This window comes from Pteropus vampyrus, unplaced genomic scaffold (genome assembly GCF_000151845.1).
Source record: "Pteropus vampyrus isolate Shadow unplaced genomic scaffold, Pvam_2.0 Scaffold16, whole genome shotgun sequence".
NCBI classification, from domain to species: domain Eukaryota; kingdom Metazoa; phylum Chordata; class Mammalia; order Chiroptera; family Pteropodidae; genus Pteropus; species Pteropus vampyrus.
The window spans coordinates 3,873,100-3,885,472 of NW_011888797.1; the positions used below are offsets into that span (position 1 = coordinate 3,873,100).

A 12,373-nucleotide genomic window follows, 5' to 3' on the forward strand; every position below is an offset into this window, starting at 1 on the left:
ACAACTTGATTCAAAAGTTTCTATAAACACTCTACTTTTCCTCCCAATACTGTCATCCTCAGTACTGAAGATTCTGGTCTAATTTCACTGTCACAGATTGAAAGAAAAGTACAAGAATCCCACACTGCCAGCAGAACTAACCATCTACAATATTCCTGTGAGCCAGAAGTGGGCCTTACGTTAAATGATCAACTTCAATCAATAGCAGAAGATAAAAACAATAAAATGGTGGCAAGAATGGGCTCCTTACAGAAAAGTTCTTGATCGTTACCACACGGAAAACCGATTGCAAAATCAAAACGTATTGTAGAGACTTATTTAAGAAGTCACGAATACACTGAAATTGTGATTACCGATGCCTTCTTATCTGAAAGGAAATAAGTGTATTATTCTTCCATCATAGAGCAGACACCAAAACCACACAAAATCCTATACAAAGCAAGCAGATTAGATATACTAGTTCCCTTTTCATTAATTTCCTCTAGATTTTCACTTGTTTTCTGGTTGTAAACAAATCCTTCATGCTCTCAGCCTGGAAACCCTTACTGGGAAAAAAAATGTACACACACATACATACACACAAACTCCTTAATCGATAGACAGAAAGTATTCTTTCCCTGCATGTAGCAAATATTTTAAGCTTTTTCCTCCCTCAGCAAATGACGAGGCTAAAATCAATCATGTTTTACTGTAAAATGAATGACAAACATACATGCTGGGGAAGATGGTAGGTTTAGTTCAGGCTTTCTCAATCTCAGCACTATTGACATTTTGGGCTGGATAATTTTTTGTTGTGGGGGCTGTCGTGGACATTGTAAGATGTTGAGCAGCATCCCAGGCCTCGACCCACTAAATGACAGTAGTGTTCCCTGTCTCCTAGTCAAGACAATCTAAAGTTTCTCCAGACTTTTGTTCTGAAGTAGATTGCACCCTGTTTCAGGAGCCCCAATAGTATAGTCACTGCTCTTATAGAAAATGAGATTTCTCATATAGGCTACAAGAAGAATAAATGAAGCCACGCAAGGGCTGACACGTCTCTATTTGTCACACCAGTAACCCACTCATCGGAGGCACAAAGGTTGAGATGCTCCGCCCTGTGGGTCTCACAGCCCTGAGTACCCCCGCCTCACCCTGCAGCTGTGGCCTGTCTCCAGCTTGCTGTCCCAGCATTATTTGTAGCCTCCAATTCAGTTCTCCATTCTCCTCAATTCCCGAGTTGGCAGCACCATTCCGGGCAAACGACAGAACTCACTGAGCAGCCACTATTACTGGGCCAAATAAGTACTGAGGCAGTAAAAGATCAGGTCCGGCCGCCCTGTCCCTGGCAACAGCAGAGCCTGAGTCGGCCTCACCTCTCATCTGGCCTCTGAGGAGTTCTTCAAGAGTGACCCCGGAAGCCCTTGCTCTTAAAATAAATTCCACCTAACTGAGTTCGTACCAGTGAAGAAGAAACCGAACATTCGCTGTAAACCGCAGGGAGTGATTTTAAGGCTCTGGTGGAAGAAATGCAGAGGAAGACTGGAGACACCTCCCGTGAAGGGATAATGACAGCGATGGCAGAAGCAACAGGTGGGAGAGGAGTGAACGGGCCCAACCTCGCCTCCTAGTAAGATTTAAGGCCACATTCTTAATTTCGATTTTTAACTTTAATTTCATTTTAAGTTTTCAATTTTTATCTTTGATCAGAGAGTGCCTTCAAATCTCTGGGCCAGGTCTGAGGCTCCGAGTCCTATGTTCTCTAAGTAAAATCAAAGGTGGGTCCAACGCGACGAGCCATTTTGTCATTTCCGGTCGGTCATGTGTTACTTTAGGGTCACAGGTATAAGTATAAAAAGGCTATTGCTGTACAAACGGCATCTTAAAACAGAACTGGAAGAAAGAAGGGAGTCCACACTGACAAGAGAGCGGTATGGCTGGCCATGGTGCTTTACCGCAAAAGGAGGAAGAATGGGATGGAAAAGACTTTTCAAAGATTACTTTCTGTTGTGGACGGAATGTTTGTGTCCCCCACTAAAAGCCTCATACTGAAAGCCTAAGCCCCGAGATGACTATATTAGGAAGTGGGGCCTTGGAGAGGTGATTAGGTCGTGAGGGTGGGGCCCTCATGGATGGGATTAGTGCCCATATAAAAGTGACCCCAGAGAGCTCCCAGGCCCTTCTTTTCACCAGGTGAGGACATAGTAAGAAAACAGCCATCTATGAACCAAGAAACAGCCCTCACTTGACACTGAACCTGCTGGTGCCTTGGTCTTGGGCTTGCCAGCCTCTATGAGAACTATGAGAAATAAATGTCTGTTTAAGTCACCCACTCTATGGCATTCTGTTATAGCAGCACAAACAGACTAAGACATTTTCCTGATGAGGGCAGGTAAATAGGTAGCAAAAAAAAAAAATTTGAAAAGTATGTGGAACAGGAGTTGCTTGCTTCAAAAACGAAGACATTTTTAAAATAAGCAAAGTATGCAAGCAAAAGAATGGAAAAAGTCACCTGCTTCTAATAGAATTAGATATGAGCAATTGCATAATTTACACGAGGTATCGCTTAGGCTGATGCTCAGCTGCTTCCTGACAAGTGAAGAGCTGGCCAGACTGCTTGCATTTCCTTTACTATTATCGCTCATTTATAATACTCAGTTGCTTGCTTCCTTTGGATTCTGGAAAAGAGAAATTCAAAGTTTTGCATCGAAAAAGCATTGCAGTCATTCATTCATTCAACAAACATTCACTGAACACTGACACTAGGATTGCAATGCAAAGATGAGTCAGACTAATCTCTCCCCTTAGAGAATTTCCTGAGCTGGGAGGAGAGACTGGAGAGTGAAGCCAAGGACCAGCCACTCGTGAAGGGTATGAATTCAAACCTAAGGGTTTGGGGATTTAATCCTGGAGTGTTTGTTACCAGAATGATGTGATCTTATTTGCATTTTAGAAAATTCGCCAGGATATAGATATGTGGAGGGTAAACTAAAGCAGGTGAGGGTATAGGCAGGGAGACCGGTTGACCCAGAGGAAGGAGGATGACATGAAAGGAGACCTGCTGAGGCGTGGTGTCACAGTGAGTGTCGTGGTCCTGATGCTGGCAGCACTGGGGCATCTACACGTGCAGTAGACTAACGTGGTTAGGAGCCTGAGCGTTAACATCGGGCAGGCTGGCTAGTGACACTGTGGTTAGGCACAGAGGCTCTGCAATCAGACTTCCCATGTGCTCATCCTGGCTCTACCACTTCGAAGCTGGGCAAGCATCCTAATCTCTTAAACCTCAGTTTTCTCATGTTCAAAATGAGGATAAGAGAGCTGTTGTGAGGATTAAATGAGAAAATGTATAATGTGTTTAGCGTAGTGACTGATAATAAACATCCTTAAGATCTATTATTAAGATGATACCACGCTGTCTGCACTGGGTGAGACGGGAGAAGCAGCGTTTTGTCAGGAAAGGGGGGTAAATGTGTTCAATCTTCAGAATGTTGCCCCAATACTCTGGAGTACCCAAATGGAGAAGTCTGATAGGCAGCTGGATACACAGCATGCAGCTGATGACATGTCTGAGGAGGAGATGAGAAGCCATCCCTTAGAATGATGCCAGAAGCCCTAACGCAGATGAGGTTGAGGCGCTAAGATGGAGACAAGCATCGCGTCCAAGAACAGAACCCAAGAGAACGCCACCTTTGGACAACAGTCAGGGAGAGAAAGAGGAAACCTACGAAAGAAACCGAGAAGGCATAATCAGAGAGGCTGTCCATGGGGGCGGTAACCTCAGAAGCCAGGAGAATATCGTTTCAGGAAGGGACCGACTGTCAAATACTAGAGCAGGTGAGGACCAACGAAGTCAAAGTGCAGAGACATATCTAGAATGTTCCTGATGACTTCCACAGGTGCGGGCAAAAGGGAGTCAGCGGGGTTAGAAGACAAGTGACAGTAAATGAAAAGTGAGGAAGTAAAGAAACTTGTCCGATAAAAGGGTGCAAAGCTGAGCAAGAGCAGATGACATTTATCTCATGAAATCGTACCCCTGTTCCTCCTAAGACAGTTTGTTCGTTCTTCTCTATCCCTTTTTTTTACTATCGATTTTTAAATTTGACCTCGGTTATCCATCCCTCCCCATCCTCATTCTACAAGGCCCTCAGGATCCCTCAGATCATGTTTGTAGTGCAGGAGAGCTGTCATGAGCGGCCCTCGCCAGGAGGACAAAGGGTCTACATGTGTTTGAGAGATGAGTCCAGTTATGCAGCAAAAAACACCTCCTGGTCTTAACCAGTGTGGAGGATAGGTCACCTGAGGACAAGCTTCGGCAAGGAAAATGGCTTCTCAGTTGTTCCGGAAGGTTGACCGCTGGCAACGAGGCTGGGAAAGAAGGTATCCAAATATATGACACAGAGTCCACCCTTATGGGACAGCAATAACATTAAGTGTCCGTGATTCGGGCCCTGCTGGCCCTGGATTTGTGGTGGGGCAGCCTGGGCAGCAGAGACGACTCGGTCAGCATGCTACATGTGTAGATCCCTCTTTTCCAAGGCAAGGGTTCCACAGTCAAGCTCTTGCTTTCCCAAAGAATGTCCTGTTCTCTGCTCACAGGGCTGGTCTTAAGAGGAAAAAAAAGGAGGTATATGTGGTATCAAGTGCATCAAAAAGTACCCGCTGGGTAGCAAAATAATGCTAACAGCTCAATTTGACTCTTCTGGTACATGCCAGGCATTCTGCTAAGCGCTTTACATACAGGACCTTTAAGTCCTCACAATCATCCTGTGAGGGCGATACTGTTACCTCTCTTGGTTTACCAACGAGGAAACGGATGGGATATCAATGTGTTAAGGAGGCGCCCAGCTTCTCACTTTACTAACTTGAACCCAGGCAATTGGACCCCAGAGGCCACCATCTCGCCACCACTGTGTGGCACCAAGAATGTTACCCACAGGTACTCCCTTATTTGGGCTGCTCTGGGAAGGTAAACACTGACAACAGTTCCACACCGATCCGCACTTCAGTGTTAGAGATTACCAACATCGCATTCTTCCTGGGAGCAAAAGCTGGCAGAGGGCGGTTTTCTGGTGAGAGATTGGGGGAAATTATCTCAAAGAAAGTGGAAAGCTCAAGGGAGGGGAGGGAGAGGAGCTACAAAACCAAAACTTCACAACTTCCCAGTCTAACTTAGCATGTCCCCGGCCATTTGGTCAAATGAATCGGCTATGAAAAGGTGTAGGCCAGGTCAAAGGAAGGGCGAGGTGTCCATGTCTCTCTGTGGACTCACAAAGAACCTCCTTCCATGCCAACCTGTCAAGAGAAGTGGCCGCACCTGACAGACGCTCACACTGATTAGATCTGGAGGGCAATACCTACACCCTCTTTTAAACGCAGATGCTGACGAAGAGACTCTCCTTGACCAAACTCTACTCAGGCTCTGCTGAGCTCTTTCTCAACTAGCCCTCCACTTTCGGACTTCCGTATTCATCTCGGCGTTGTCTAATTTTAGCAAGAATCCTGCTCAGTTTAGCCATCCTCGCTATCTGACCTTTGTGCGATATCTAGTCATGCTCCTTCTCCATGCCCAGGTGGTGTCTGATCAGCTTGGCCTGCCTTCAGCAGAATCCTGTTAGTCAGTTTAGCCAGGTTCCGCTCCTCACCCCATGCTCCCTGTTTACCCTTGATATAGCCTCTTAATAATTTTCCACCCACAGTTGCCGCGCACGCACACACACACGTATTCAGAGTTGACCGAATTTCTCTCCCCCTCTGCAAAACCCCTTTATAGTGGGCCCTGCACCTATCATGAAGGGCCTGAGTAAGGCTGCCTTACCCTTCTGTAACCAGTGTCATGAATAATTTCATCTCTAGTAACTTTAACGATGCCCTGCGTGGGAAGCGGAGGACAGCCCCAGACATCACAGGAGAGCGAGAGGACTTCCGCAGCCAGGAGAGGTAACGGGAAAGCCTGGCATGAGACACTGCAGGCTCTGGCCTAGGTCTTGCAGAAGACAGACCAGTGCGCCATGGTGCCACAGACGATGCGCTGAGGCCTGCACAGTGGCCTGAGGTAAGGACATCTTCCTCCCAAGGCATGTTAATGATGCTGGAAAACACTCACCGTGACCTCATACTCCTCACCACTTTTCCTACTGCCAAAACCTCTGCACAATTTGTGGGCTAAAACACGTTATGGTCAGTATCCTGACAAATTGATGGGGACACAACTCTCGGGCATGGTGAGTCCCTCCGAGGCTGGAACCAAAGAAGTGAGACACCCCTGATGGGTGGCCCCAGGCCTCCCTGCCACTTGTGGGGCTTTTTTTTTTTTTTTTTTTTTGGTGGTGGTGGTGGAGTGGGGAGATACATTACTTTTTTAAAAACATTTCATAAAAACTTACCTTTCACTATCTCTTAGTGGAAAAAATAGTAAATCCGCTAAAAATTCCATAACTTCTCCAACTAAGATGTCTTTCTCCCCAAACCAACTTCTCCTGATATTTAAGCATTCTTGAAATTTCATTTTTGCAAGAGAAGTGTTTCCAGCAGCAAATCTAAAATTAAACACATGCGTGTTATTTACTGGGCATAATAAACATTGCCTACATTCACTGTGCTATCAAAAACAATTCTCATAAACATCTCTTTATTCTATATAGAAAGATACAGAACAGCAGAGCAGTTCATAATAGTAGATTCTAGACCTTCAAAGTGATTTTATAAGGATGTACATACATCTCTATAAGAAGCTAGGGCACTATTCTCGACCTCCACGCTATTGACATTTTAGGCTGGACAATTTGTTATGGGGCTGTCTTGTGCAACATATAATGTTTAGCAACATCCCTGGCCTCTACCCACTAGATGCCAGTAGCAGCCCGGTCAGTTATGACGGCCAAAAATGTCTGCAAACACCGTCAAAGGCCCCACAGCAAGCAAGATTGCCCCTGGCTGAGAACCACTGAACCAGAGGACAGAAACGCTCAGCATCTCATAACCCACTTAGGTGGGAAATGGATTCATAAGTGTGGGTTAGGTATATTAATCATAACAATAAAAGCTAGTACAGAAAACAAAAATTTTGAAGAAAAAAAAATACATGTTTACATCAGAACACCTTCGGTTCGTTTCCTGGTAGCCTGGTCGTGGGGGTTGTTGTCCAGGAGGCCGGAAATTTCAGCAGCACATTCCAAAATGTGATTTTCTTTTAAGTACTCCTCAGACGCTGACTTTGCCAGGCTATTCAGGACACTGCCTGCGGGGAATAAATTTTGGCAAAGAAGTTGGTATTTCAGGTTTTCTTTTCCACAAGAGAGTTAAGATGTCAACTGACAGAGCATTTATATCATTTCTTCATCACTGCCAATAGCCAGGGTTTTTTTCTTTAATCAGTTACTGACCTACACTGCACGGGGGCTGGTTTTCATGCAACAAATTTGAGTGCGCCCAGCAGTTACAGAGTCTAAGAGAATAGACTGAAACCAAATTCTGAGCCTGTTTTGCAAATGAACAGGTCAGAAATAGAATGAGAATATGGATGTAGAAAACCAGTCATCACCAAGGTAACCGAGTCCTGCAGAGGTAGTCAGATCTGTCCTGTAATAAGAAACAATGAGATGATACAGCCTTACAAGAAGCACATGAATAAGCCCTAGAAACCCAATTAATAAATGGGCTGAACCGAGATACACACTTCCTTGAGAATGTGCCCTCTGCAGAGGCCCAACATTTTGCTCCTTTATTGAGAGTTAAATATTCTGACAATTATACAGAGTCTTAAAAAGTAGAGAGTGTTTTCTAAACCATGCTTCTTTAGGGAAGAAAAAAAACATAAGAATGTTCCCAGAAGGTGTCATTATAGCATTACTAGCAGTAAAGAAAAGCAGATTTAACTGTGTTATGAATTCAGTATTAATGACCAAGGACTACCATTAAATGATCATTAGTACTATGTCATTCATTGCCTGGTGCCCACCGCACTCCTCCCCCGCCTCCATCCAGGACCTCACACCTTGCACTTGGGCATTGAGGAGAGGCAAGCACGTACCTGGTCTCCTTCTTCATATAGCAGCAAAAATGATCTCAAAATTCAAATCAGATGATGCCATCCCCACTCTAACTCCCTGCGGTGGTTTCCCCGCACACCGGGAATAAAATCCAAATGCTTGCTGGAGGCCCAGTCCCCACAGGACCAGGGCCCAGTTGCCTCCTGCCCTTTGCTCACAGAGGCTTCTTTCCATTGCTAGGACAGGCCAAGCCCTCTCCTACCTCAGGGTTCTGCACATGCCGTGCCCTCTGCCAGGACTAGCCCCTCCCCTCATCGCATGTGGCTCCTGTGGTCCATCAAGCCTCCGCTTAAATGTCTCACCCAGAGAGGCTTCTTGACCACCCTTTCACAAGTGGTCCCTGCCCTGCTTACGCTCTGCCTCCATATCTTGTTTGCAGCTTTCATTGCATTTATTACAACCTGTATGTATCAAATTTGTCGGCTCACTTGTGTGTTGCGTGTCACCTCCTTCAGAGGGCAGAGTTGGTGACCCTGTGTTCACCACGCTGGTGCGCAGCAGGTGCTCGGTGAACAGCTCTTGAATGTGTGAGCTCACGTCAGGCTGGAATCCTCACCCCTCCCCTCCCTCCTTGCTTGCCCAGGCCCTGAATCCCTGCCTGACCTTTGTCAGGAGCCTGGCACTACAGAGGGTTCCCATCGAAGCTGCTGCTAATGCCACCAGTCCACTCCGAGCATCCCTGTTCTCGGGCCCCCACCCCACCTGCTGGTTCGGCCTCCTTGGAGAACCACACTTGTCTTTACCAAGCCAAGGTCTGCCAGATTCCTTGGAGCTCTGTGCTTTGGACTGCTCAGCTGGCTCTTGAGGGCCAGTCCAAGAAACCAGGTAAGTGTCCCTGGTTCCCATCCTGGTGTCCCCTGCTCGCCAAGGTCCCAGCATGCCCATGACCAGCCCTGCCTGCATTAGGATAACAACTTGGAAGCAAGACTCTATATTGAAAATTATAGCTTCATAAATGTCAACACTAGAAGAGATTCTGAAGAGCAAGGGGTTATGAGAACAGGCTTTAGGATCAGACAGGCATAGCTTGGACTCCCAGCTCCAGATGTACAAGCTGTGTGAGCTGAAGTAGCGTAAGTTATTTAATCTCTCAGACCTTTGGTTTCCTCATCTGTAAAATGGGGATAACGATATATACCATATGAGATATATTTGAGGATGAAAGAGATCATGAGCATAAAGTGCCTTCTTTATACATAGTATTCATTCAACAAATTAGAAGTGAATTTACAGATGACATCTAGAGAGGGTAGTAAGTACCTTGCCAAGGTGACCTTTGATCTTATAGCCACAATGGTAGATTGTAAAATCATCTGGGGATGGGGAGAGGTAGATGGGAAAAAAAAAATTAAAATTATTTCTTCAATTAAAAAATAAATTTAAAAAAAACATCTGGAAGTCTCCAAAGTAACTGTACGCAACTCTCTTTCACAATGCAACACTGCGCCTCCTCCCATCAAGAGGCTGAGCCTCCTTCTTCACACCTGAATGAAGCCGGTGACTTGCTCTGACCAATGGAATGCAGCAGAAGAGCGCGATGTGCCAGTTCTGGGCCTGGGCCTGGTCTTCTGCTCTCCCTCTGGGAATCTTACAGCCAGCAGGAGAACAGGCCTGGGCTATCCTCCTGGAGGATGAGGAACATGTGGCCCAGCCGCCTCTGTCACCTCAGCCAGACAACTAACTACTAGACATCTAAGTAAAGCCCTAGAACAGCCAGCCCCATCAGCCCTGCCAGCTGATCTCAGACGTTTGCCTGAGCCCAGCCCAAATCTGCTGAGCCCGCCCTGGACCAGGAGACTTCTCCAGCCACCCCACAGGCCTGTAGGCAATAATAAATGCTGCTGCATAGGGAATAATCAATAATATCATAATAGCTATGTATGGTGTTGAGTGGGTACTAGACTTATCAGGGGGATCACCTTGTAAGTTATAAAAATGTCTAATCACTATGTTGTACACCTGAAACTAATATGATAGTGTATGTCAACTGTAATATAAAAATAAAAGAAATTTTTAAAATAAAGTAATCAATAATAAATGGCTCTCATTTAAGCCACTGAGTTTTGGAGTGGCTTGTCATGCAACAAAAGCTAACTGATGAGCCCATTTAAATAGGACATTAGTCTAGAGTCCTTTAGTTTAGTCTGACAATTATTGAGTCACCAATGCTTAATATCATATTCACTAGACCTTCTTCGTCTCTGCTCTAACAGTGGAACCATGGTGGCCTCGGGCATCAAATAACGGCTGCCGGTAATGGTAATGAGTGCTGAGCTACAGGAACCATTCTGTGTGCTCTCCCATCTCCCGTGAACACTGTGAGTCTCACAGCAACGTGCAGTGTACGTGCTGTTTTTATCCCTCCCTTTCAATGACCCAGAAAGGCTAAGTCACGTGTCTAAAGGTACAGAGCTGGTAAGTAGAGAGGCGGGATTTGAACCAGGAAAGGCTGGCTTTGGAGTCGAGCTCTGAACGCCCCCTTACTGCTCAAAGCCTTCTCCTTTTCTGGGGTGCATCACAGCAGCCTTTGGCATTCTTAAAGGGTGGCCTGTCCCACGAGGAGTGCTTCACGGCCGACTCCCCTACATGTCCGCCTGCCCGCCAAAACAGTCGAGCGAATAAAGTACACGCGTTCGCTTCCCTTTCATCGTGCGTGGGGCTAGCCCAGGAGTCTGGCTGTGAAACACAACAGGTTAGGCTTTCTGCACGTGTCCGCCCTACCTCCTTGCTTCACTAAGTCCTGGTGTCTTTTAAGTCGCTGGGTGAAAAGTCTATCAGATTCATCCATGCTTTCTTGAGATGCTGGAACCCTTCCTGAGTCACCCCTATTTCGAGATAGAGTTCTCCAATAGCAGTCTGTACTTTGAGAAGCATTTCTGTCACAGACTGACTCTGTACAAAATGCAAAGAACACCACTCTTGAGGAGACACATCATTAGATCAGGCACAGCCACCAGTACCCACCCAAGAAAAGCTCATTTCATAATAAACTTGCAAAAGATTACATATTTTATATCATTTCTCAGGGAATTCTAAACATTTATAAAATGATGGTTATAGTGAAACATTTATTGAGAGATGCTGCAAACTAAAAATAAGTTTTGAAAAATGTCTTCGCAGGTCGTTAGTTAATGGGAATAAAACTTTTGAAGGTAAGAATAACATGACAATCTCTTACGTAGGTTAAAGGTCTCAGAGGGGATACTATCTAGAATTCAAATGAACACCTAAAAACACTCCTATGTGATCCTTGAATTCAACTGCTAACTTTATGTTTGGCATGTTTTTGCTTAGATACTTGAATTTGAATTTCCTTTACTAGTTTAATGTCTCTATTTCAAGGATACTTAAACTTCATTACCTTAAATCGCTCCTCTATCAAAACGTTATCAACACATAAGAATATACTAGTTGGTTATAACCTTTTCAATGTCCAGTGCAAGAAGTGAGAGCTAGAGACATTTTACTATTGATATCTTATTTCAGAAAGATTAATACAAGCAAAAAATATGTGAATATACTTGGTAACTAATAAGGCCCTATTTGAACAGACAGCATTATCATCACCTTTGCTCATGTATCACTTTATGCTATACTGCAATGGTAGCCCAGGAAAAGACTGACTGAGCCTGACTCTCTGTTGTGAATTTAAAGACTTTGAGCCTTTCTACTTTCCTTCACCCGCTGAAAGTGATCTTCCATGTCAAACTGCCCTCCCGCCACTTGATGCAGAGCTTTCCAACAGGAGTCCTGCAAACTGGCTACAACTGCTCTGAGATATTATCTCCTCTGCCCTGAAAGCGTCCAGGTGTAATAGGGACCTCTGGGCTGTGGGCCTATAGTTCTCTCACGCACCTCTCAGGTGTCTCTTAAAAGTACCCCGCTCTCAGCAGCTGTCCTATCTCTCACCCCTGCTGCTCACTCTCCCTAGCCTCCCCTTCAAAGATGGCCTCCGTGTTGACTTTACCGAGATCAAACCTACTCTGAAAGACTGCCCTTAGATATTAGTTAGAATTACAATTGGCTGCAAGTAACAGAAAACCCAAAGTAACAGTAACTTAATTTCTCTCTCATGCAAAAGTCAGGAAGTGGGTGGCCCAGAGCTACAGAGAAGCCACAATGTCAGAGACTCAGGTTCCTTTTATGTCATTTCTTGACCTTGCCTGATCTCCATTCACCAGGACACCTCTTGGTCTAAAATGGCTGCTCTATCTCCAGCCATCGTATCTACAATCCTACCAGCAAGGAGGAAAGAGGAGAAAAAGAGTACACCCTTCACTTCATGGAAACTTCTCAGAAGTTATCCATATCACTTCCATTCATATACCATCAGCCAAAACTTAGGCACA

The 12,373-nt window shown here is 45.3% G+C and overlaps 1 protein-coding gene across 3 annotated transcripts in view; it reads right to left on the minus strand.

Annotated features, from left to right (window-relative positions):
- Positions 1-3,386: 3,386 nt before the first annotated feature.
- Positions 3,387-12,373, minus strand: part of LOC105288283 (putative tetratricopeptide repeat protein 41) — a 14,211-nt gene continuing 5,224 nt past the window's right edge. Inside the window, exons 2-4 of one of the 3 annotated variants that reach the window (XM_023527327.1) lie at positions 7,066-7,213; positions 6,360-6,512; positions 3,387-4,579 (exon numbers count right to left, since the gene is read on the minus strand). In XM_023527327.1, coding sequence (XP_023383095.1) covers positions 4,567-4,579; positions 6,360-6,512; positions 7,066-7,213 — 314 coding nt within the window. In that variant the 3' untranslated portion in view covers positions 3,387-4,566. Of the gene's footprint in view, positions 4,580-6,359; positions 6,513-7,065; positions 7,214-12,373 lie in introns of those variants that run through there. The other 2 variants (XR_002779027.1, XR_002779026.1) reach the window with 2 other exon arrangements.